The sequence below is a fragment of the Amphiprion ocellaris genome, chromosome 15 (genome assembly GCF_022539595.1).
Source record: "Amphiprion ocellaris isolate individual 3 ecotype Okinawa chromosome 15, ASM2253959v1, whole genome shotgun sequence".
In the NCBI taxonomy this organism is placed as follows: Eukaryota; Metazoa; Chordata; class Actinopteri; family Pomacentridae; genus Amphiprion; species Amphiprion ocellaris.
In genome coordinates this window covers 26,641,558-26,668,369 of record NC_072780.1, presented here as the reverse complement: position 1 = coordinate 26,668,369, position 26,812 = coordinate 26,641,558, and the positions used below count along the sequence as shown (strand labels likewise).

At 35.8% G+C, this 26,812-nt stretch overlaps 1 protein-coding gene across 3 annotated transcripts in view; it reads right to left on the bottom strand.

Annotated features, from left to right (window-relative positions):
- The window catches only part of LOC111578860 (protein MTSS 1-like), an 84,997-nt gene extending 62,859 nt beyond the window's left edge, over window positions 1-22,138 (bottom strand). For all 3 annotated transcript variants that reach the window (XM_055017965.1, XM_055017964.1, XM_055017966.1), the window contains exons 1-3: window positions 21,710-22,138; window positions 6,619-6,680; window positions 3,352-3,425 (exon numbers count right to left, since the gene is read on the bottom strand). In XM_055017965.1, the coding sequence (XP_054873940.1) occupies window positions 3,352-3,425; window positions 6,619-6,680; window positions 21,710-21,781 (208 nt within the window). In that variant the 5' untranslated portion in view covers window positions 21,782-22,138. The remainder of the gene's footprint in view (window positions 1-3,351; window positions 3,426-6,618; window positions 6,681-21,709) is intronic.
- Window positions 22,139-26,812: the final 4,674 nt, after the last annotated feature.

Below are 26,812 nucleotides of genomic sequence, written 5' to 3'. Positions count from 1 at the left end.
ATTCAATCAATCCGGGAGTCGACCTCTATCGACGTTGAAGCCCAGTGATCGGGAAGACGGGCGCCTCTGATCATTTGTCAATAATGGCAAAGTACAAATCGATAGAAAGCGCACAAGCTGCCTCACAACAACACAGAACATTGAAACCTCCTGCTGCTTGTGGAGGAATAAATCACAAACGGAAGGAATGAAAGGCTTCTCAGGGAGGCAGTGGTGTGTTTTTATTTGCATAATGTAAGATTTAAAGTAAAAACTAGCGTCCCTTAGATATGCTGCTGTAGGTCTAAACTGCTCGGGGGGATTTCCCAAGATGCACTGGGAACTTCTCTGATTCCTTTCTCTTTTCATACATTTATACACCACTAGTGCATGTCATTAACCCATTTCAGGTGAATTTTAGGCGAATAATTCCTAAATTTTGTGTCTCAGCTTCACAGCTGGTGGATTGTTTTACAGTCATGCCAAGATGTATAGAATGTTTTTTTTTCATATTATTTTACCTGATTGGTGCAAATGGTTTATTATTGGTGTTTTCATTAAATAAAACGCAAAAAATAAAGTAGTTTCAAAGAAATATCACAATTTTAAGCTTAGATTTGGTTAAATTTTTCAGTGGAAGAGCACATCAAAGGTGAGTAGTTCAAGGATCATCAAAAAATGGTACAAATTTTTATTAATTTTTTTTTAAAGTTGCTCAAACTGGGTAGCAGCATCTCCATATGTTGTAGTGAATAGTTGACGAAAGAAAAAACTTTAACTTCCACCAAAGATGATTTTTTTCTTTCTGAATTCTTAGTTGTTTTTTGAAAGGATTTTGAAATTGAATAATAAAGTGAAAGTCAAAAAAACAACACAAAACCCAACATAAAATCAATCTGGATTTTATCTAGTTAATTTCATTAGACTTACATTTTTTAACAACAAAACATTCTCCATGCTTTGTTTTGGTTGAACCTTTCTATTTTTTTTTTCACAAAAAGTAAAAAAAGTCCAATGATTGTTTTTGTTTTTACGGTTTCTAGCAGATAGATTGTGTTATTTTGCTGTATTTTTTTTTTTTAAAGATAACGTACTCTTTAAACCCAATGTCTGGTTTGGGATTCAGAGGGTTAATATCTTACTAATGAGATTTAACCTCATATATTTGATCTCTGGTTTGGTTCCATTTTACGATGGAATCGCATGCCAACAATGAGTAGTTCAAGGACCATTGGAATGTTGAAAATTTGAAAAATCAGGTGCAATATTTTAATTTCTTGTCTAATATTTCTTTACCATTTCAGTATCATTGCCAGTATTACTTCTTAATTTTCTATTCTAGTCCTTATTTTAGCTTATTTATTTTTATTTTTAGTAATGCATCATACTTTTATCTAATTGCTTTTCTATTAGGCATCACATTTATTCTCTTGTTATTTTGTTTTTTTCTAAGCAATATCTGGCAAAAGAATTTTCTTTAGGATTAATATACTAGTTGTTCTGTCTTATTTTATTTTATCTGTACAGTTTCTGGCTATGACATATTTTGGTGATTGATTAAAACTAACATGCCTTCTCTGAGCCGTGTTGTGGGGTTCAGATGTTCAAGCACAGGATCTAAACACTTCTTCCATTACTCCTTAAACTGTGCAGTTCATGTTTGAGTTATGCTAAAAATGTACACATATTTCTGTTGAAGTTGAGGACATTCATAACTTCACCTTCCTATTTTAAACCAAAAATAAACATGGAATGATATATTATACCTTGTAAATGTAATTCTGAATGATGGTAAAGTCTAAAATGTGTTTTATAGACAGAAATAAAACCAACCACTGCATCATTTGGGTTTGTTCACTCTCAACAGCCAGCTGTGCATTATCTGGAAACACCAAACATGTGTGTGGGAGCATTTTCCTCCTTTTTCTTCTAGTTTCTGTACATATATGAAGCCTCGAGACAGTTTTCACTCCCCTCTTTCTTTTAAGCATCTTTAAAGCACTTCACGGTTTTGCAGCAGCCCACACATCTGGCATCATTCCAGCCTCTTAGGTTCTATTTTAGCCGTTGTTGGACGAAAACTTTTGGCGAGTTAGTTTTTAAACTCCTCTGCCTGAGGGTCTGAGAGCAGGAGAAGGTGTTGATATGATTCACTATGTGAGTCCCAAGCAGTTTCTTGGTGTTTTATTTGCTCCTGTCATATTTTTACTCAGTGTGGGCTCATTTTTTACTGCAATATAAAGTCCTGTGCCTCAATGGAAACAGAACAACAAGGACTAGAAGTAGAGAGAACTCAAAACTGTCTTTTGGGAAATGCACAAGGTGTTACCTGTACTGGAAAAAAGTAGTGCCTCTGCCTACAACAGATATTTCATTACTTAAATTTAAACTTGTACAGCCTGCAGTTCAGCTGAAATGTTCCTGGTCACATGACTGCTGGTCACACTTGAGTAATAATAGACTTCACACTTGCCACAAAAAGTGAAGAAATTTTAGTTTTTTACAAAATCTAGCCAATGCAAATAGTTTATTTTGGGAGATATTTTAAATCAGACATGTAGAATAACAGAATTTTGATGAAATATCACTATTTCAAGCTCAGATTTAGTTACAGAATTTGATGATTCCATCTGTTTTTGCATTTTCCGACTCTGACAAACGGTATAATTTTGACCTTTCCAATCAGCCAGCAGGTTCTTTTTCAGCAAGTCTTTAGATTAGAATGTTTTCTATCCATCACCTATTTTATTTTATTACTTATTTTATTGGATTCAGTCTTTTTTGATCCCCAATGCCGTATCTTTCATTGTACTTTATTTTCAAAGAATTCTATTGCACTTTTTGCTGTCATTTTTAAAATAGCTTTAGCACTATTTTTATTTCTTGTGTGCTCTATTTTCAGAATGTTTTACTGCACATATTGTCAGCTTGCTAGTCACTTGGAAAACGTATAGCAACCAGCAAAAAAACATGCAATACAAACAAAGTTTGATTGATCGACGACTCACAACATTTTCAAGTTCATTACATGAGTCTCTGTGTCAAATGAAGGTAGTAATCACACTAGTTATGACGCATTTCACATTGAGGTTAAAACCAAAAGTAGGGTTACAACAACAAATATTTAGACCCTCCTGTCAACAGCCAGTAATCAGACGCTGTTACACAAAAGCTGAGGCCAATGTCAACCATGAACAACCAACTTTCAACTCATCTCAGCTCACAATCACACCAAAATCTTTCATTTCTGCCCAGAAGTCAAAGGCTTAATCACAAAAAACTATTTCTGAAATTCATCTAAATGAAATGGGTTTTAAAAAACAAAACAAAACTCGATACGCTCTGACACACACAAACTTTTCTCCATCCTACCTCGGCTGTTGGTTGCCAGATCGGCCACCTTCTGAAAGGCATCCAGGAAGGCTGCTACTGCGACAACCGTCGTCCTGGGAGACACAACAGAGGAAACATTAGTTAGAGAAGAACTTTTATTAAATATATTAGGTACAAATCTGATTCTGCTGCGTATTTTTCAGAAGCAGTTGAGATTCTAGTTTTGGTTCCACTCAGTCTGTTGGATGGTTTGAAACGTCTTATGTTTTTTAAAAATGCATCTGTCTACATGTTTTTTAGTATTTACAATCATCAAGACCTGTTTTTAAAAGTCCATATTCTGCACATTTACAGGTCTATGATTTAATTTTTGATGCTTAGTAGAACATGTTCCTCACTACACGTCTGTTGCTCCTGTTACATTTTTAGTCACTGTGGGCTCATTTTTTACCGCAATATAAAGTCCTGCACCTCTATGCAAACAGAATAACAATGGCTGGAGGGAGAGAGAACTCAAAATGTATTTTGTGTAATATAGCATAGTTCGATTGCCATTAATAATTAAAAATAATGTTGAATTTATCTGATTATTTATTTTTAATTTGTTTCCATACATGTCTCCGATCTGCTCTCCGTAAACACTGCCTGCAGTTCAATCCAGTTCAGCCAAAAACATCCCTGAATTTTTATCATGTCACTCTTGGTCACAGCTGAGTCACGTGACCTAACGGTTACACCAAGGAGTGCAAATTTTTTTGCTTTTCACAGAATATTATTACAGAAAACAGTTTATCGTTAGCAGTGTTTTAAATAAGACTTGTAAAATTAAGTGACTTTAATGAAATATCACCAGTTTAAGCTGAGATTTGGTGAAGTTTTCCAACAGAACTACACATCACAGATGAAAAATCCAATGATTCTTTCTGATTTTACAGTTTCTGGGTGATAAATGGTGTAATTTTGGTGATTTCTTTTAAAGTTAAATGCCTTTCACACTCACCAATTTCTGTTCACTTTGATTGTGATCAGTTTTGAAACAACAGAATTCAAGCATCAAGTCTCTGAAAGTAGATTTTTTTTCATGTCATGCTAGATTGAAATGGGGCGGCATGGATCAGTGGGTAGAGTGGCCGTCTTGTAACCGGAGGGTTACCGGTTTGATCCATGGCCTGGAGAGCTCATGTCAAGCTCAAGTCCCTGAGCAAGACACCGAACCCCTAACTGCTCCTGATGGGTCGTGGTTAGCGCCTAGCATGGCAGCTTCTGCTATCTGTATGTGTGAATGTGTGTGTGAATGGGTGAATGTGATGTATAATGTAAAGCGCTTTGGGTATCGTTTCAGGTACAGTACAGCGCTATATAAATACAGACCATTTACCATTTGAAATCAGCAGCAGTCTGTTTGATTCAGGAAAACAATCTAAGAATGTGTCTGACCATCCAGTGGAACTAAAATCGCTGCTGTGGTTGTTGAATCCAAAGCACATAAACAAACTCTAAAATGCCTAAAAACCCTCCAGACGGAGCCTCAGTGTGTGAAGTGAGGAAGAGGAGGAAACGTGTTGGTAATCAGCTGTGACCTCTGCTGACCTCCGGCCCGGTGCAGAGTCTCTGGAGGCTGCTGCTGATCCGTCGTCCTGATAATGACTTTATGGTGGCGTCATTAATCTCTGCCAGCCGCAGAAGGTTAATTGAGTTGTGTGTGTGTGTTTGTGCTCACAGAGTGTGTGTGTGGGCGGCTAATGGCTGGAAGGTGTCGGTACATGTGTGTTGCCGATGATGCGGTCGGGTTTAAGTGCATGTTTGTGAGCACTTCTATACGTTGTGCGCTCGGCGTCAGTGAACCGGAGCGACAAGGACGAAGCGACACAACAGAAGAGGTGAGCCTGACATTTAAACACTTAATGAAGCAGACTGACTGGATACTCATGAGCTGCAATTATACACTCAACATGTGTGTTCAACCTGTGTGAACATATTTCTCTTCAAAGTACACAAACAGCAACAAATAACATCATTGTTCAAATTTAAACAGCACAAGAGGAATAAAATAATTTCAACAAATACTGAAGAAAAACATGAAAGCAGCACTTGAAAGTTCATACACTGCAAAAAAGATCTGTAACATTATTCAAGTTTCCTTTTAATATTAAAGTCTTTTTCTGTAATAAAAAAAAATACAAGAAAGAATCTAACAAATACAAAACCAGACCATGAATATGCATGTCTGATTTAACATAATATTTAAAAAATCTTTAACTGTCTAACAATAATAGATATAGATAATAAAAACAAAACAAAACATAAAAATACTGTTAAGATAAATGATGCCCAGCAAATGTATATAATTTCAGAAAGCATTCCTTTTTTGGTACCATTTGTTAAATTCAAGCTTAATATTGTGAACATATTTCTAAAATTGGACAAAATTTGTGACAATTAACAGAGAAACAAGTACTGGTTCTGGAATTTACACAGATTTTTTTGTTACATGAGAAATAGCATGTATTATAAAGGTTTTTGAAACTAAAATGTTAAATTAATGTGTTTCCAGAAAGCTGTGGATGCTGCAGCTCATTAAAAAACAAAAACAAAGAAAACCAAACCAAGACAAATTCAATGCACAACTATTTATTCTGCAACAAAATCTCTGTTAAAAGATGATATAAAGGTGTACATAGGTGGAATAAAAGTGAAATACTTTAACTTGTTTATTCACTGTGTTCATGGAACTCTAAAGGTTTCCTTACGAAGAAAAGACATTTAAGTTTAATTTTCTGATAACTACATCACTGATAACTCACACATGTACAGAAAAACTCATATTTGATAATTAGAGCTGCAACCATGAATCAATTAATTGTCAGCTATTTTGCTAATTAATCAATTTCAGTAAGTTCCAAAATAAAAAAAGACTGAATTCTCTGATTCCAGCTACTTAAATGTGAATATTTGTTTGTTTCCTCCTTTATGATGATAAACTGACGAGACATTTGTCATTACGGACTTTGGGCATTTTTCCCTATTTTCTGACATTTTATAGACCAATAACTACACAATTAATTGAGAAAATAATCAACATGTGCAGGCCTGGTGTGTACATTTGCAATTAAAAAATAATACTGCACTTCCTGACTTTTCTTTGAGCCAGATATGTCCAGGTTTTGTGCAGTTTTAAGACACTTGGAGCAGGAACGACTAAAATTAAATGTCATACTTTATCCAGTGTAGTTGGGGTTAGGGTAAGCAGCTACACTGCAGGAAAACATCCAGTGTACTACACTGTACATGTGTTTTTATATTTACCTCAGCTGTGACTGCAGTTTGCTGGCCTTGCTTATGAAGTCGTCCCAGATGGGGTAACTGCCCTGAAAAAAGAAAAGAAAGAGGAAAACAATGATGAAATTCTGATGCAAACCGCATTTTCCAGCAACAATCAATCAACCACAGACTGCAGTGAATGCACAAATGTGGGTTGAAGTCGTTTTTATTTACATTTTGTTGCTGTATTTTCAAAATTTTACAAAATTTGCTGCGACCAAAGAAGCTGCGTTCAAAGCGGATTGATCCACCTTTATTAAGGTCAGCGTTGGTGCTGATTAAGACCTAATATATCATGTCAGTGTGTCACGAGGAATTACATTAACGGGACCTCCGTCACACTTCAGGCTTGTTTCTTATCATAGTCGTTCTTCACTGAGCAGGAGGAGTCTCCTTTTATACTCAGAGGCTAAATATATACATTAAGTTTGCTGTGCACGACTCCTTCAGTTCAAAACACATAAATTCTGAGCATCAGACGCAGCGTTTATACAGACAACAAGGAGACGGATCAATACAGCCGATCCATATGCCCCCACCCGCCCCTGCCGTCTAGCTGAGGCCGAACAAGCGCTCCCTCCGTCCCCCCCAGGCATGCAAATATAGCACAGAGGTCCATCGACCGGCTTTAATACGAGACAGATGAGGAGGCGAACGCTGCAGCGCTGCGGTACTGCTGCATGCTCAGAAAGTAGGGAAACACTGCAGACACAAGGAAAAGTAGGGTACGCTTCTAATGTCAGCAGGAGTCCCCTGATGTGCTCTGAGTGGGTGGGGTGCTTTTTTTTTTGTTTGTTTTTTTTGTTTTACCGCAGCAAAACAGCAGAATAAGACAGAACAGTCAGAATAGTCTAGACAAAGAATTCTGGATGTACATTTATGTGTTCTGCATTTACATTCTAATTTTCATTCATTATATCTGGAAATTTATCTGCACCTTCTTATGTCATTTGCACATTCAAGCACATTCTCATCTGCACATTTCTGTATGCTCTTTTAAAAAAAATACTGCCACTCTTGTATAGTCTGTGATTTTTTTCTATATTAGATTTTATATACTTTAATCTTATTTTATTTTACCTTCACTTTATACCCCAGTATTCTGTGTTGTCTTATTCTTTACCCCTTTATTGAACATCCATGCTGCTGTAACACTTTAATTTCCCTCTGGGGATTAGTAAAGTCCTCTAAGTCTGAAAACTAAGTGAAACATTTGTTCGTCACGTTTTTATACAGATTTTATCGAATATACGCAAAATGTGCAAGAGGAATTTAACTTTTACTGGATGTAATAGATGTAATTAATGCAAAAGAACAAACCTTTTGCATTTGTGCACAACCTGAATTTAACTAACAGAAATAAAGACAGTTTTAGCTTTTCAACAGTCATAATTCCGGCTTCTTCTTAGGATTTTATTAGTGTCAGAAGTAAAACTAAATCAGCATCACACACTATAAGTTTCAAGGCTTGAGGTGTTTCTGACGAATGAACTTTTATCTTATTTGTCCCCATGCATGTTTGATGTTGTACTGTTTTCCATGATACAATAAGAGGTTTACACTAAGGAAAATATAAGACAATTACAACATAAAAAAGGCAGATATAGATGTCTGCAAGTTTATTTTAATGCAATATCCACATCTAAACTGTGAGAGAATTAATGGCTGCCGTTATATTTCCTTCTATCCACTCTGGGACGTGATAAAATCCACTCCTGCTGCAGAACCGAATCCATGTTGGGTGCAAATTTACATTCGGTTATTCTGCCAAAGCCGCTAATGAGCCGACAGCAGTCTTATTTTATTCATTGATTAAAATTATTGATGCATTAATGTGTGCATCATTGTCAGCACTGCTGGGTAGCTTGTAAATCTCCTGCAGAAACCACTCAACTCTCTTTCCAGCAATATAATATATTGCTAGAAAATCAAACAACAAATATAATTAAATGATAACATATTGAATATATTAGAATTTAATTATATTTTGGCTACTGATGTTTCAAATACTGGAGACTCCACACATTATAGGTCTTTTACTACTTACATTTTCATTTGTTTAAATGTTTCATGGCTGCCAGGAGGGGCATAAAAAAAACTTTTTTTTTTTTTTTTTTTTTTTACATAATCTAGTTGGAGCAAATGGTTAATTTTTGATGAATTCTTAAATAATTCTAATGTAGAATTGACGTGATTTTAACAAAATATCACAATTTTAAACTCAGATTTGGTTATTTTTCTTGATAGAACTGAATGTAACGGATGAGTAGTTCAAACAGCATTAAAATAAGAGAAAACCCTACAATTTGTCCTTTTTTCCAGCTTCTGGCTGTGATATGTAGTGTTTTTTTGGAAAATTTTTTAATTTTTTTTGTTTTTTTAAAGACAACATGATTTTCACCTGGATTTTGGGGTTCAGCTGATTAAAATTTAAGTTTCCAAACTTGCAGAATGGTGTCAACGAATGCAGAATTTTTTTAATAAAAGGAAGTTGTTTTGATAATACAGTATATCAAAATTCTATATTTGGTTAATATGAGCAGTTTGAGGACAATCGGATGGTTGAAAATCCAACAATTCTTCCCGTTTCTGGCTGATAAATGACGACACTTTGCTGATTCTCTTAAAGGCCTTTTGAACCAAATAGTGGGTTTTGAGCTTCAGAGGGTTAAAATGAATCAACAAAGGAACTAAAATTACCACATGAATGTAATGAAACTGAATTGTAGTGGGGTGCGGTTAGAAAGTAGAGGGAAATAGAAATAGTCAAGTAAATGTACTGTTGAAGCCTCAAATTAGCTTTAACTCATTTAAAGGATGCATCAGAGGACAGACAAGCTGCAGATTTTGTCTTTAATTGTAGTGACTCTACAGTATGAAGGATCTCTTCACAGTCACTCCTCATTCACATATCCTGAGCACTATATTTGGGTAGATCTGGATGAATATGAATCAGATCCTGCTCCCTGTTTTCCTGCAGAAAGCTGTCAGGCTTCACTCCTTCGCTGCCCTTTGTGGGCGTTGCCTCTTTTTTCTTTTTTTCTTCCCCTCAGCGCTGCTGCTCTGTAACGGTGCAGCTGAAGCTGGGTGTATTCTGTTTGTAAGAGTGATGCCCAGCGTCATCGCCTGGCTACCGTTGCTATGGCAACGTGGCGGCTGCTGCAGAGGGGCTTCACACAGAGAAGGATTTGTGGGGAGGGGAGGGTCACACGTGCATGCTTCCTCGCCCAAACACACAAATCATGATTCTGTGACACACATTTGCTTTTCTTTGTTGCTTTCATATTCAACACTCGGATGTTTTCCCCCTTCTTTTTCCCGCTTTCTCCATCACACACACACAAACCATATTTCCATTTCTCAAATCATTTCCTCTCGCAGCTCTTTGCTGCTCGTTCATCATCGTCTGTTACACTGTACATATAGAAACTCACATCTCATTACATCCTCTCTCCCTTCCTCTCTCTCTATCAGACACACCGGTAGAGGCAAGGGCAGGGTCGCTGCATCTATCAGTCACTGAGGACATAAATTGTCACCGTGGCAACAACCGGAGGCAGCAGCAGCAGCCTGCTGTTCCTTCAGGAATTCACTGTTCTGTTTGTTTGGTTCTCTCAGCAAATGCACAGGCTTCAAAACACAAAAATCCCTATTTGTTTCTTTTTAGCCATTTTTTTTTTTATCACTGCCTGTGTGAAATAATGGTGCAAACTGATTCCAGTTCCTGAAAAATACTGTTTTATGAGCTGATAAAAGCAATAAAATGCATTTATTTTTACTGTGAGGCTATTGGAGCATATGGATTGGGCTTTACCTTCTCTACACGCACCCACAGTTGGACTTGAACCAGGAACAATAAGGACAGCAAGACACCGTGTTAGCGATTATCTGTGTAGATTTATGATTGGAGGAACATCAGGCCATGAGTTCGGTTCAGCAAATGTCTCTGATTTGACCTAACCCACTGAACACCAAAACAAACGGCATGTCTTTATGAAATTGACAAAATTACATAATTTATCAGCCACAAATTGTAGCAGTGATTGTTGAATTTTAAACTTTCTGGTGGTCCACATCTAGCTAGGTCAACTAACTGTTCAGATTAAAAAAAATATGAAGAAATCGTCATCGCAATTGTTTCATCAAAATTACTTATGGTTGCTCTGACCATATTTTGTAAACACACAAAAAAACTTGGCTCCTTAACACAACCAGAAAGACATGACAGTTGCCAATAACTGTCATGTGACACAAATTCAAGGACTTTTCAGCTGAACTGGGTTGAACTGCAGGCAGTGTACACACATTGCAAAAATGAGACGTAGAAAAAAATTACAAAATGCAAGTAACAAAATATCTAGAGCCACCATTTTTCTCCAGTAATGGTAACACCTGTGAGTGCTTTTTTCTACAATAAATCAACAAAATTCATAATTTATTTGTTCTTTTTTGTTTGTTTATGTCGTTATAACTGGTCATGGTTGTAATGATTCCATAGAGGTGCAGGACTTTATATTGTAGTGAAAAATTAACCCAGTGAGTCAAAATGTGACAAGAAAAAAATACACCTAGAAACTGCTTAGATTTCAGAGGGTTAAAAGGTTTTTGCACTTTTAATTAGTTCAGTGGTTTGGGAACAATCGATAGATCATCTGTAGGTCAATGTCCCACTTTAGCAGCAACTTTCCAACCCCAACACTCAGACTTGTTATCAGACAATAAAATGAGAGCTACAACAAAGACCAGAGCAGAAACAGATCCACAGCAGCCAATTGCACAACTAAACAACTAAACAAAAGTGACCCATTTGGCCAAAGCACCAAAGTCAATGCTGCAGCTCCATCCGTGAGGTTTCCATGACGATCAGCTGCCTCCCCAAAAAGAGAGCAGGATTATTTTAGCTCCGAGGTGATTAAGATAAATGGCAATTAACATTCAGCTAATGTGCTCAGTGCCATTAGTTTAAGTCACAGCAAAGCCTTGAACTCTGGATGTTTGGAGGCAACAATGTGACTAAAGGATAGAAACAGTAACTGTGTTCAACATGGTTGAGAATGTGTGTTTTTACACACAGATAGAAAGTTCTAGTTTATTACATGTTTGCATTTGAAAACTTATCGACTCATAATCTTGACTTTTTATCCAGGAATTCGCTGTTAGATGAACAGATTCCTATTTCAAACTAAAAACTTGAAATAAAAGAGCATTGTGTTGGATTCAGGGGTTGATTTTCAGCCTTGCCAAATATTGGACCCAATATTCAGCATTTGTCCTGATTATTAGTTTTTTTTTTTTTTCTTGATTTCTAATTTCTGATTGATTTTTTAAAAATTATTACTTTGGCCCTGATGAAGCTGCATCTTACTATCTGTCGTCACAACTCTGTGGTCTCAAGTAATGTCCCACTAACAGCCTCTCAGCACTGAAGGATAAAAGTTATAAAGTTGAACTGAGCACATAAAATGAACAAAAGCATTTCAACACAGCTCTGTGTTGGAGTTTGTGTTTTTATACATTTCGACACCAATATTTTGAAGCCTCAAGTTTGAAATTTGGCCGTTGCCATTTTGGTTTTCTGAAATTGATTGTGAAAAGATGGTAGTGGATCTGACTGAGAAGTTTAACGATATGTATACAGTAGTAACTTGTCAATCACAAGGCCTTAAATATACTCGTTATCGTCTATTTGCTTCTAAATGGCACCAAAATTTACTAAATCAACACCATGCTATGTTGAAGGAGATTCAAAAATAGCAATTAAAACCACAAACTCATTAGGAAAATGTTTACTGAGGTAACAAATCAAGTGAGAAGTAGGTTAATATTCTCATAGACTTCTATTCAATCAGACTTCTTTCTGCAGACGGATGAGTCGCCCCCTGTTGGCTGAGCCCAAACATTTTATGGGCATTTTTTGCTTCTGTCACATTTTTACTCAACAACACAGTCATGCAACTCTGATGAAACAGCACAACCATAGCTCGACATAAAAAGAGCTGCATGACACACTGAAAATGCCATTATTTTAACTGATAGAACTGAATGTCATAGATGAGTAGTTCAAAGGCCATCAAAAAGTAGACCAACCTAGAATTTTTCCTACTTTTACAGTTTCTGGCTCTGATAAATAGTGTATTTTTTGACTTTTTTTTTGTAATTTTACAATTTCAATTTGTTGCCATAGCTGCCTCTTCTGTGCTCTGTGTAAACACTGCCTGCAGTTCAGCCAAATAATCTCAGATTTTTTGTCACAAGACTGTTGGTTGCAGCTGAGTCACCAATGGCTTACCAACTGCAAAGGAGTGCGCAGAATTTTTGTTTTTTACGAGGTATTTTTTGTGAATTTTCAAAAAAGAAATACAGAATAAAATATTTATTAAAATATCATGATGTTAAGCTGAGATTCAGTTCACTTTTCCAACAGAATTTTATGAATTACAGTGATTCAAGGACTGTCAGAGTAGAAAATCTGTTGATTTTTTTATGTTTTACCAGTTTCAGACTAATGATGGATGCAATTTTGGTTATTCAAAAAAAAACATACCTTTAAAGCTGCTGGTTGGTTTTGCGGTTCAGAAGGTACTTTTCAGACTATGGAAGATATCCATCTTTTATACATAGACTGTGGCTAAAACAGTCATCTGGATATCATTCTAACTTTAAATTGTTGATTTTATACTAAAACGTATTATATGGATGTAGCTTAAGTCTTGAGGCTCTCACCAACCCCCATATAAAACCAGAGTCCATTATTTTCACCAAACAACCACAGACAAGCTGGGTGAATGTACAAAACCAGCCCAGCATTATAATGGTAGCTAAGGAGCCAATTTCGCAGTTGGTGGAGCCCAAAAATGAGCTACAAGGAGAGAAAATAATGGAGTTTATTAGAAAGCATCAGCATGATACTATCACTCCATCTGTAGATCTGTGAAGAACAATATGTTTAATAATCAGGCCAAAACTGTAGATATTGTACACATCCAAATTTAGTAATTTTGCAGGTAATACTACATTTGAACAGAAAATTTACTGTTTTACTGTATTTAAATCTGACAGAAATATTACTATTTTACTCATATTTGCAGAGAAAATGTATATAAATTCTTTAAAAATGGTAAATGACGGTTTTAAACTATTATTTTAAAACTGAAGAGCTATTTTAGCAGTTGGTGGAGACCAAACAAGAGCTACAGCAAAAGCCAATAATACAGTTTACTAGAAAGCAGCAGCATGATAGTGAAACTCTGCAGATCTGTGAAGAACAGACACATTCGCTTTGTCTGAGCCCCCTAATATAAAGAAGTGGCTTAATCCAGCTTTAAACACTGTACAGATGTCAAAGCGCTGATCCAAAGCCACAGCAGCAACAGTTCGGCATCTCTTCAACAAGGAAAAAAACACTAGAAAAGATGAGTTTAAAGGCAGATTTGAGTGTAAAGCAGCTCACAGTGTAAGAGGATACGCCAGTTTCTCCTCCTCCAGGGAAAAACATGCAGATCGGTTCCACTTAAACGGATCAACAGTAATGTGTCTGCTTGGATTTAAGCAGCACAATGACGTGTGGATGATTAACGGCACGCAGCCCGACACCCTCACATTTATACAGGACATGGAACCAGCGTACGGGGAGGAAATGTATATTTTGAAGTGAGGAAATGAATGGAGGGAAAAGAGACAACGCTGCAAATCTCAAGCACTCGATTTAATCAAAACGAGGGCAGGAGGTCAATCTCCTACGAGCGCAACGACACGAGGCTCTAACTACAGTAAAACAGCAGCTGGTGGGCTGCAAGAATTTAAGTGCCTGTTAAAGCCACTTTAGAAAGCTGGAAATGTATTCTCCTGTCTCCATCAGCACTTAATCAAAGACATAAAAAAGTAGACCCAGCAGCACCCAAATTCTCCATTACAACAGAAATAAATAAACCCCCTAACATCAATGTTAAATGATTCCAAACTGCATTACCTCTCAATAATTGTATTATATGTATATTAAACAGTGGAGTACTTCCTCTTATCAACATCATAAACAAATATTTTTGAAAGACTATATTGAAAAGATAGGTGCCATGTTAGAATCACAGTGCAACAAAAGCCTGCCTGCATGAACATGGTTAAAAAATGAGCTGTGGACACCAGAACTTTCTACTTTTTGGACCAGTGTCTATCTGCATGTCTGCATCATGGCTTCACATGGACAATAATTAAACAGAACCACTCAAAAATGTAATAATTGTGAGACTTCACAAAGATGGAAAAGAAACCAGCAAAAAAATCAGTGGAAACACAGTTGCAGCAGAAATCAAGATGTTCAGAAGAGGCATAGTACCACTAATCAGGGCTGCAATGGTCGTCCTCCTAAAATTATGCCATAGACAGTGCACTACTTTCATAATCTAGCTCTGTAAAACAGATGGGCAGGTGCTTCAGACTTGACACAGGAGTTATCAGTAAAAACCCGAGTTTCTCTAATAGCATAGACAATGTGGGGGATAGTTAAGAAGCCTCATCAACCTCTATGAATGATGCCCAAGGATGTCCAAGGAATTTGTGCAAAACAAAACTGCAAGATGAAACTTTGCTAAAGACCATGAAAAGACATCTGATGAACATTTGAAGCACATTCTTTGGTCAAATGACATCAAGATAAATCTGTTAAGATAAGATGAATCTTAGCTTAACAAGATTGGCGTGACCGTGATCAGGACTACCATAGTGAACGCATAGTCCTGACAGTGAAGCACGGAGGTGGGAGTGAGATGATATGGGGCTGAAAGAGTGCAAAAGGTGTTGAGAAGATGATAGTTTACAGATGGCACCATAATTATCTGGATTTACCAAAATACTAGACTCTGACAAGATGACTTCCAGTCTGCAGAAGCTTGGCAGAAGATGGATATTCCTGAATCATGAAAATCCAATTAACAACAATCGAAAACTACAAACTGGTAAAGTATGTGACCTGACTTGTATCCCATAGAACACATTTGAGGTATTTTAAAGACAAATATAGAGCAACAGAACTCATTCAGCAAAAAAAAAAAGGTTTTAAAAAAATAGTCTGAAAAAATGCAGAACATCTGTTGAAAAGACACAAGATCTGAAACTCTGCAATAAAAGAGTTTTGTTGCATTGAGTTCCTACTGTGGGGCCTGTATTCTTAACATAGCAAATCTAAACTGTCAGAACAAATGTTCTACTGTTCAACTTGGAAGTGATGCATGTACTGTAAGGTGATAGAATTCTAAATAATATGACATTTAAGAGATATTGAACTGGTTGTATATTGTATATAACTTTAACATGGCCACTATCAGACCTGTTTTCACCTTTTTTAATGCTGTCTATCCAAAATATCCCCAAACAAGGAAGACCTTACAGCTTCTTAAATATTTCTGGGCCCAGGTTATGAGATCTTAGGTTCTTTTAGTGCAACATAAAGAGGGTAATATTATCGCACATCTCATCTCTAAATGTTCAAACCTTGTGAAAACACCCTCCAAAAATGGATTATAAGTGATGACAAGTTGAGTTTTCTCATTCTTTATGCCTAACTAAACTGAAGTGTCGAGGGTGAAATAAGGAGGCTTTCACCTGATGCTGCAAGCTGCATCTACAACCACCCAGACAAGACGTTTGCATGTGAAAGATGATTAAAAGCAGCAGACTGGAGACTCCTCCACGCTGACACGGTGAAACACATCTCCACCCACACATGCTGATGCTAGCGGAGGGAAACCTGCGACCGACTTTCTGCAAGTATGAATTAAACATCAGGCTGCTTTATCTCATCTAGATACTTCAGTCAGATGAAAATAACATTTGGTTTTTTGTTGCCGTTACTTTCATGTGCATTATGAAGCACTGATAAGGTGGCGACTCTATCTGTACCAACATCTGCTAAAATATACCCTGATGAGAGCACAAAAGAACCCTTCACAATAACCAAAACACATCATATCAATGCATTTACAGCTCAAAGATTATCCCTGTAACGACATGCACATATTTATCTGTAGTAGCTCTGTTAGTGTTAGATTCAACAACAACTACAGCTTCCATGAAGTTCCTAAGAGAAGGAAATATTGTTGTTTAACTTTCTGAACATGAAGCCATTTTTGGGAGGTTTATGTCACATTTTTACTGACTGTGGGCTCATTTTTCATTGCAATATAAAGTCGTTGGTCACTAATGGGCGCTTTTTTTAAAAAATAGAATCTGTATAGAGCAAACAATTTATTTGGGCAGATTTTTAATTGAGACACGAAAAATACAGTGATTTTAATGAAATATCACAATTTTACATTTAGATTTGGTTAACTTTCCCAACAGAACGGCATGAATTTAAAACAATAATTTACCATTGCTAAAGAATGTAAATACATTTTCTCTCAAGCAATGGCAAATATGTGAAAATAATATTATTTCTGGCTGATTTAAAAGTAGTTACTGACTCTGCAAAATATCAGATTACCATTTACAAAAAGAACTCCTGCTCTCTGTAAAATGCCTCTCTGCTTCACAAACCTCCTTATTTCTCAGGTTAGTTGATTAAAGACTCCACGACAGATTACACGTTGGTCCTCAGCCAATCACATCTTGCCGTCTTCTACGACCTGATGTCATCAGGAATAAGTCTCAGTGAATGACTACCTCAAAAAGCCCTTAATATGCTTTTTGGGTTTCTGCTTCCCTTTAGCCTGCAAACCTACAAAGTCCACACAAAAAAGAATCATTCTCTCCTACAGAAAACTGCTGCTTTAAACCCCTCTATCATGTACCTACACTGTAAAAAAAAAAAAATGTTTTAAATCATTTGTTTTAAACGAACTATATATTTTTTAAAATATTTACTATTATTTTACATTTTGCCCCTATTTTATTAAATTACAGATAATAACTAGTAAAAAAAAGTATTATATTACAGATAAATGTTTAAAAATCAGACCAAAACTGTAGATGCTGTCAAAGTTCAAATTTTTTTTTTTTTTTTTTTTTTTTAAGAGATAATACAGTGTTTGAACAGAAAATTTACTGTTTTACTCTATTTAAATCACTTCTGAAAACCCACTTTTATAGACTTGCTTTATGTGTTTTATTTCGTATCATGGCCTGTTTATGTCTTCTCTCATGTTTTATTTTAATTTTAGCTGCCTGGTTGCTTGGTGTGATGTCATCGCTAATTCTTTCATTCCTTATTTTTTATATATTTTTTAAATGTCTAACATTTAAGCCGCTATCTGAATCTTGAATTTCTAAACTGCCTTGTTCTCTTGTTTGATATGCGTGCTAATCTAGCTAATTATTCATTTAATTTATTGTCTATTTTATTATTTATTTTTAATTGACTGCTCTGACTTGTCTCCTATGTCTTGCTTGATTGTTTGTGTTGAATTTTTTTAACTGTCAAAACACCTTGTGAACACTGTTCTTAGGGGTGCTATATAAATAGTTATTATTTTTTTAAATTATTATTATTATTTTCTGACATTTGACTGCAAAATTCTGTTTTTTTTACTGCATTTAATTACCGCCTTCTTTTTTTTTTAAATTACAGATATTTTTCTAAGAAAATCACAGAAAAACATTAATTCACATGTTGACTGTAATAAAAAAAAACACAAAAAAGGCCCAAACTGTAAATGACATCCATATAAAAATCTGCATTTTGACAAATGTGTGACTGTAAAATTACACTGTTGTAACTGTATTTAAATCAGCTAAAAATGTAATAATTTTACAGATATTTGCCAGCATCCCTGCTGTTTTTTTTGTTTGTTATCCACTTTTTTATATAGTTTTAAATATTCTAGTATTTCACAATTTTTAAAAAAATTTCTGGTTCCTTTGCTTTTTTTTTTTTTTACTTTTTTGATACGATGTGGGAGGTAGATGGATGGAAATAAAAAGAGGGATAAAAAAATGGCAGATAGACAAGACAAAAGGGAGGAGAGTGAAAGAAGAAGAAAAAGAGAGCAGTAGGAAACAAATGGGAGAATAGAAAAAGATGAGAAACTAAAACTAAAGCAAAATAATAGGAGAAGTAAATAATAGCTAACAAAGCGAGGAGAGATGAGGAAGACATGAGGAAACTTAAAAAGAAGTAAAGTAGAGGGTGTGTTTCTTTTCTCAGACCCCCTCCTGTGAACCAACAACTGCACCTGTTAGAAACCACCTGTCTGTTATTATGTCACCATGGAAACAGGTGTGTGAGGCCCCGCCCCCAGTCCTCACTGCAGCTTCAGCAGATATTAACCTGCACAGACTAAAATCCTGATCTGAGTTCAACGCCAGCCAGTCGGATTCGCCTGAATCTGATGCTTTCACACGTTCACTTCTTCATCACACTCAGTCTAAAAGCAGAGTTAAACTGCAGAGGTTTGTTTTATCCACCTGAGATCATTAAAAACCTCATCAATCCTGCTGATTATAACTCAGGAATTTAATTCAACAGCAGACTGCGAATAAAGATTCATAGTCTTCATCTAAATCAAACATTAAACTATAGAATTAAAGACTGCCTGTTGTTTTTGGAATAAAAACTATGCTGGAAACATGATGCCACTGATCTACAAAACCTGCCGGCAGGTTTGAAAGGTATTTTTTCTTAAAATGCAACAAAAAAAAAAATTACACTATTTAATATGCAAATTCAGAAGCTGTTAATTCAAACAGAATGATTGAATTTTCAATTTTCAAACAGTCCTCGAGTGTCACATTTGAGACACACCATTCTATATTAAAAATGAACCAAATCCAAGCTTAAAATCATGATGTTTCAAATTCAGCTTTTTTCTACATTTCTCTGTTAAAATTTCACAAAAAATACACCGTTTGCTCTACTCAGATTCTGTAAAAAATCTAAAAATTCTGCACTCCTGACCTCAATTGGGAAGCCATTAGTGACCCAGCTCTGACCAACAGCGACATGTAAAAAATTCTGAGAGTTTTTGGTCGAACGGCAGGTAGTGTTTGCACAGAGCAGAAAGGAGACAAACATGGAAAGTAAATAATTTTTTCTACAGGTCTCAGTTAAAAATTCACCAAAAATAAACTGTTTGCAACAATAAGATTCTGTAAAAAAATAAAAATTCTGCATAAATTGTTGCAACTAAAAAGACTTTAATGACTCAACTTGGACCAATGTTCACATGACAAAAATTCAGAGACTTTTCAGCTGAATTGTCGGCTGTGTTTGCACAGAGCAGAGAGGAGAAAGGATGGAAACAGGCCATATTCTTGTGAAATAAAAAACATTAAAAATTATTATTTGCTTAATTAAAAATGGGAGCAATGAGTATTAAAATATCTATAATGTGTTCAACCACCATTTTTTCCACTATTGGTAACATCTATAGGCACTTGGAAAAATGTTGCACATATTGATTCCATTTTTTTCCATTTTTGTAATATAAATAAAGAATTTTATTTTATATTTTTAATGATTCATGGCATTTTAACATTATTATACAGCACAGAAGACATCTCTGAGTTCTCTCTACTTCTAGTCATGGTTGTGCTGTTTCCATAGAGGTGCAGGACTTTATGTTGCAGTGAAAAATGAGCCCACAGTGAGTAAAAAGCTCATGTTTCATTGTGTCCATGGAGGCAGCTGTGTCCAACACAGAGTCTCTGCCCAATTTGCCATCTGTCAGGTACCATCACTTCCTGTTTACTTTCAAGTAATTAAATTTGTTCTATTTATTAGGTTGTATGAAGTCCAACGCTGTTAATTTCATGTTTTCCTTTAATAAAATAGAATCATTAATAATATCTGCCTGTTATTCCTGTTATTAACCTGCTGAGTTACAGATTATGGGCTCAGCAACGAGATAGAATCAATACACTGAAGTTACACACTGTTTCTACAAAATAACCAAGATTTTTGGTTCATTTTTGTGCTCTAAACTGTTGTTTTTCTCAGCAGGTTACTCAGCTTTTACCACAAATGCTCCTCAACAGCGGCCACAACATTATAGATCAACAAACGCAGCAGGTTTCTGGCTACATACCAGCAGGCATGACTGCAAATGTCACTCTGATTCATTTATTTACTTGATTTGATGTAAAAGACGATGCAGTATCTGACTGTGGAACATATAGATGCCACTCACTTTTGCCTCCAAACACTGGAAACCTACAACAAAAACATCAAATGACGACCAAATAACTCATCTAGTCTCTATATCTGATATTTAAAGCGTGTTTGTGGCTTACAATTATTCTTCTAGTTAATCTGTTGCATTTTTCAGCAAATGAAACACCAGATAATGGTAGAAAATGTCAATTGTAATCTCTCAAAATGTACAAATTACATCTTTTATCAATTAGCAGTTCAAAAACATTGACTTTAGCATCATACAAAATTAACAAAAAGAGCAAATTCTTACATTTTTAGAAGCTGGAATGAATATTATTGGTATTTTAGTACACAGCTTTACTGCGTCTAAATTAGCTAAATAATTAATTGTTTTACAGATAGTTGCTGGGTTTTTTCACAGATTTTCAACATATAGTATAGTATTCTAGCATTTAACATATTTTTTCTGACTCCAACGCTGATGAATTTTCACCAGTTTTTAAATGTTTTTCATTCCAGTGTGAGAGGAAGAGGAAAACAATAGTTTGGAGGGTGGAAGTGGAAAAGAGGAATAAAAAGCGGTGGATAGACAAGAAAAAAAAACCCACCAGATTAAAGGCAGCAGGAATGTATAATCTTTCCTCCTCTCAATTAAAACCCTGTGAGATATTCAGTGACCATCCTGCTCTGATTTTCCTGCAACGATGTCCATGCAGTCTATCAGCAGCCTGCAGCAGGTTTTACATGCTACATTTTGGGGGGGGGCTGCAGGATCATGAACACTCACACCTCCCCCTCCTGGATAATTAGCAAATTAACGATGTCGCCTGTAAATCTCCAATAAAGCGACAAGCGGAACCTCTCCTGCAGCGTTTCTTTCTTTCTCCCGGTTTTGTGCAACAGGGTCTGCAGATCAGAAACCTTGCAGGACGGGTTTAATGTGTCGTGCAGGTTTTAATCCCAACTCCGATGAAGTGATGATTCATTTTTTACCTTCATGTCTCCGATGACGGTCTGGAAAAGCCCCCCCAGCGCGCTACACTCCCTCTCCATCACCGTCTCCATCCTCAGTGTGAACGTTACAGACAAACACTCCTCACTCGGAGCTGCTGGAGTCCATAAATGAAGCGGCAGGAAACGGAACAGAAAGGTAAAGGTGTGGTGGTGTTGGGTGAAAAAGAAAAGGAAAAACAGGCTCAGGGAAACGCTGCAGGGTTTCCCCGGCTGATGGAGCTTAGAGGACGGACAGGAGCAGCAGCGCAGCCGATTAGAGTCCACTCAGGGCGGGTAGAGTCCATGTCTGCAGCCGGAGGAGAGGCATGTTGGAGCGGAGGGCAGAAAACAGCACGACGCCGCCGGAGAGGATCAACTTTACGCACTGAGCTGCTCCTCTGACGGGGGAGAAGCAGCGGGAGCGCGCCTGGAAGGAGTGGAGCGCGCGTCAGTGAAACCCCGCCCCTCAGATGAAGATTTTTTTTTTCTTAATGGAGATGGAGGGAGTCTGGGTGCTAGGAGACCACAGCAGGAAGTACAGGGATGGATATGGAAATATGAGGAAACCTACAAAACAAGACATAAAAAAAATTTCAAAACTCCAATAGACTATTTATAAACGTCTTTAAAAAACTACAAAACAAGAAATTAAAAGACATTTAAAAAAACAGCAAAATCCAAAAGAAATCTCTCTCTCTCTCTCTCTCTCTCTCCATCCATCCATTATCTATACACCGCTTAATCCTCACTAGGGTCACGGGGGGGGGGGCTGGAGCCTATCCCAGCTGACTCAGGTGAAGGCAGGGGACACCCTAGACAGGTCACCAGTCTGTCACAGGGCTACATACAAAGACAAACAAGCACTCTCACATTCACACCTACGGGCAATTTAGAATGATCAATTAACCTCAGCATGTTTTTGGACTGTGGGAGGAAGCCGGAGTACCCGGAGAAAACCCACGCATGCACAGGGAGAACATGCAAACTCCATGCAGAAAGATCCCGGGAAAGCCGGGACGCGAACCAGGGATCTTCTCGCTGCAAGGCGAAAGTGCTAACCACTACACCACTGTGCAGCCCCTCTCTCTCTCTCTCTCTCTCTCTCTCTCTCTATATATATATATATATATATATATATACTTTTATATATATATATACATACATACATACATACATATATATATATATATATATATGGGTCTTGCTGTTTTTTTTAAATGTCTTTTAATTTCTTGTTTTGTTCTGATTAAAATCTTATCTGATTAAAAACAGGGTAAATTATTGTCATCTGCTATGTTTGAACTAACTTCCTTGAAAGCTAGTAAAACCAGGATATCTAAAGAGGAAAAAGAAATATTATTTAACTTTTTTATTATTATTTAATATATTGACAGTTTACCAGCTGTTATACTTACAACTGTTTAAGTCAAGTTTAAGTCTACAGCAAAATAAATAAATCACACATTTATTTTATTAGAATTAATCAAATTATAATGAACTACAAAAATATTAATATTGTAAAAGACACCAACTAACTAAATTAAATTAGCACGAACTAACTAATGAAATAAAATTACATTTAAGATGAATAAGAAATGTAAAAGCTTAACTGACTTCATTTATTTATCTATTTATTGCATTTTATACAGATTTCTGATTTCTTAGATAATAAATTTCTGTCATATGTCATGCTTGAACTAAACTCATTAAAGATTAAAAAAGTTAAATTTATTATTTAATTCTACATTATTTTCTCTATTAAAGTCAGTTCATTGACATTTTTCAGCTAGTAAAACTAGAAATCTTCTAAATTCAAGTCAGTTGCAGCAAAAACAAATAATACAAAGAGAAAAGACTGACACATTTTGCTTACATTATAATGAATAAAAAATTTAAATGGTGTAAAACAGGCGAACGCATTAAACAAACATGCTTTTCAGGAGTAATAAGAAATTGCTATTTATATATAGCATCATTTAATCAGTTTAGAAATCTTCCACATTGAACTCTTTTGCATGAAATACATTGAACGATTCATTTTAATGTATTAAATTGTCCTTAATGTTAATTTTTTTTGTTTCTTGGTTCAAAAGTAGTTATTTTTTTTCTTTTTTTTTTTAAATTTTCATTTATGTTTGATTTTAAGTGTGTCTGCCTTTATTGTAAGTGGCCACCATCACTGAACTTGTCTTGTCATTCATTGTGTTCTCTAAAGTTTTAAATGAACCACTTGTGGACATTTAAAAAAAGCCATCATTTCTCTACTGTAAACTGGTAGTTTGACTGAGTGAAGAGAACCTCTAAAAACTAAAACTACATCGCCACCTAGTGAGCATTACATGGAACTATTTGGAATAAAATCAAATGGCTGAGGAAAAGCTTAGAGATGGAGAAGATAATAAAAAGAGAAAATTAGAATAAAAAGAGGTAAAACATTCAGTAAGGTTAAATTAGGACAATTACTGATCTCATGCTGGTCGTGTTATTTACATCCATGTGTAACGCTTTCAACAAGCACATGAAATTTATTTTTAAAAAGACAGTGAAATCACTTCTTTGATCTTTTCCCTCCTGAGCAGAGTGAAACTAAATTATGAGCTGATAAAAGCTGCAGCTTCAGTGACACTGTGAAGTTCAGTCTGAGAGTCTTTTCTACTGTAAAATCTGCTCATTTTCTAGGATATCAGGTGACCAGAAACATAACAAGCTTGTGACATTAGATACCTGTGAAACCAGGCTGATGCTAACAAACTGTCAAATCTGAAGCTAGATTGAGTCTAAATTTCTTCTCATGTGCCTTCTGATTATTAGTCATCAGCTCATAAATTCAAGTGAACTTCACTGTGAATATTCACTGCTGAATTTATGTAAGATATGAGCCAAAAAGGACTTCTCAGGGAGGAACTAGAAATTTAAAACTTTTAATAAGAAAGCACCGAATGGAATCCAAGGCTGAGGCTTGTGTTTGATGTAGTGAGCAAATGTCAGTGAGTTCATTGTGGAGTGCTGCTTCACAAATTTCAAAAACAGTTGCACTTTGGATCTTAAGACATATGAAGAAGACAGAAGAGTTAGATTAATTCATTTCTTTGCTATCAGCAAGTCATAATCGCAAAGTGAACACTGCTTTCACTTACAGAACTTGACGGGTCTACTGGGCACCGTGAGGAAACTACAAACAACAACAGAGGCACAAAATACCCACAGAGAGATACACAACAACTGCAAGGATGAAATAAAATGATCACAAAGACATGCAAAACAAACAAAATGTACAAACAACACAGAAAATGACAATAAAGATACACAATAGGCTCAAAACAAGGCATAAAGTTATGCAACATAACCACAGAGACCCCAAAGTCGCCACCTAGACCAAAGCAATCACAACGATGTGTAAAGGAAATTACATTCAGGTACACAATGATCACAAAGAGGCAAGACAACAGATCGATACCAAACCACCACAGAAAGCCACGAAACAACTATGAAGGCAAATATGATGATGACAAAATGCACCAAAATGTTTTTGTTTATAAATGAAAATGTATATTTCTAAAAAAAAAAAAAAAAAAAAAAGAACCATCAAAATTAGACCATTTATCAGACCCAGAAACGATGAAAACAGAATGAATCTCTGGATTTTCAACTTTTTGAAGGTCCTTGAACTACTTATGCTTTTGTTGTAGCCATAAAATGGAAAAAACAAACTAAATCCAGGCCTTAGATCATCAAAATCACCCTTTTCTGTCTATATGTCCCATTTTAAAATTGTATTAATTTTATAAATTTTAAATTATAAACACGTATATGTCTATTTATTGATTCAACTGTCAATCAAAATTTTTTTGAATTGAAAATAATTACTTATTGTGTCAAATATTGCTATTTGACAAAAATGCAATTAATTAATTATAAAGCCTGTAATTAATTAGATCATTTTTTTAATCACGTCCCACCACTAATACATAAATACATATATATGCACATATATATATATATACACCCACACACACACACACACACACACACACACACACACACACACACACACACATATATATATATATATATATATACTAAAACACATAATATTGCTATGAAGAGATATAAAGAGATATAAAACTGCCACAACAAGGCCTTAAATATCACACAGAAGCAACTAGATGCTCTTAAAAACTACTTAATTTGGATGTGGAAACCAGTGATGGACAACAATGTGCCACAGATTTTGTAGTCTGACAGCTGAGAAGTACAACCAGCTCTGAGGGCTGCAGGGGAACCAGCAGGACGAAGATCTGGGATCAGATGGTGGAGTTGGCAGAGCTTCAAACAGTCAGTGCTGTGTCATCCTAACCACAGAGACTCGCCGCTTAATGACAGGGAGCGGCAACACACACACAACACACAATGATATTCCAAAAAAACGGCGTTCTATGTGATTATCTCCGCCAAACGGGAGAGAATGAAACTAATAACAGTTATCAGAGAGAGAAGAGGAAAGAAGGAGCAGAGAAGTGGAAGCAAAATCCAACAACATTGAGACTCTGTGATCTCAATATCTAAAGATACTTTATGAATATGAGCATGAACTATGTATTTTTTCAGTTGAAGTTCTTACCTGTTATGTGCGCATCAAGAAAAAAAAATACAAAATAAAAAAGGGCAGTGACAATCTGGTGAAAGGTGTGTAACCTTCAAAAAAATGTAAAAGTGATCATAGCAGTAGACGCTAGCTAATTTTAGCTGGGAAAAAACAGTTTGACCTTTTTAGAAATTTTATTTGTGATGTTTAATTTTTTTACAAAAATCTGTAACAATTTAAAAAATCAAAAATTTTCACTCCTTTATGGACAGAATTTTTCTTTGAAATAAACAGCAAATACATAGAAAATAAGTAATTTCTTGGGCCAATTTAAATATAGCAAATCAGTAAAAGTTACATGTAGCCAAATATGAATTACCATTCCTTAAAAGAATACAGATTGTTTTTATAGACATTTTTATCTCTACTTTTAAGATTCAGCTTAAAACATCCCTATTTGCTAAACTTTACTGTAACTCAGGTGACTCTAAACCATCCCTTGGTTATGCAGCTTTAGG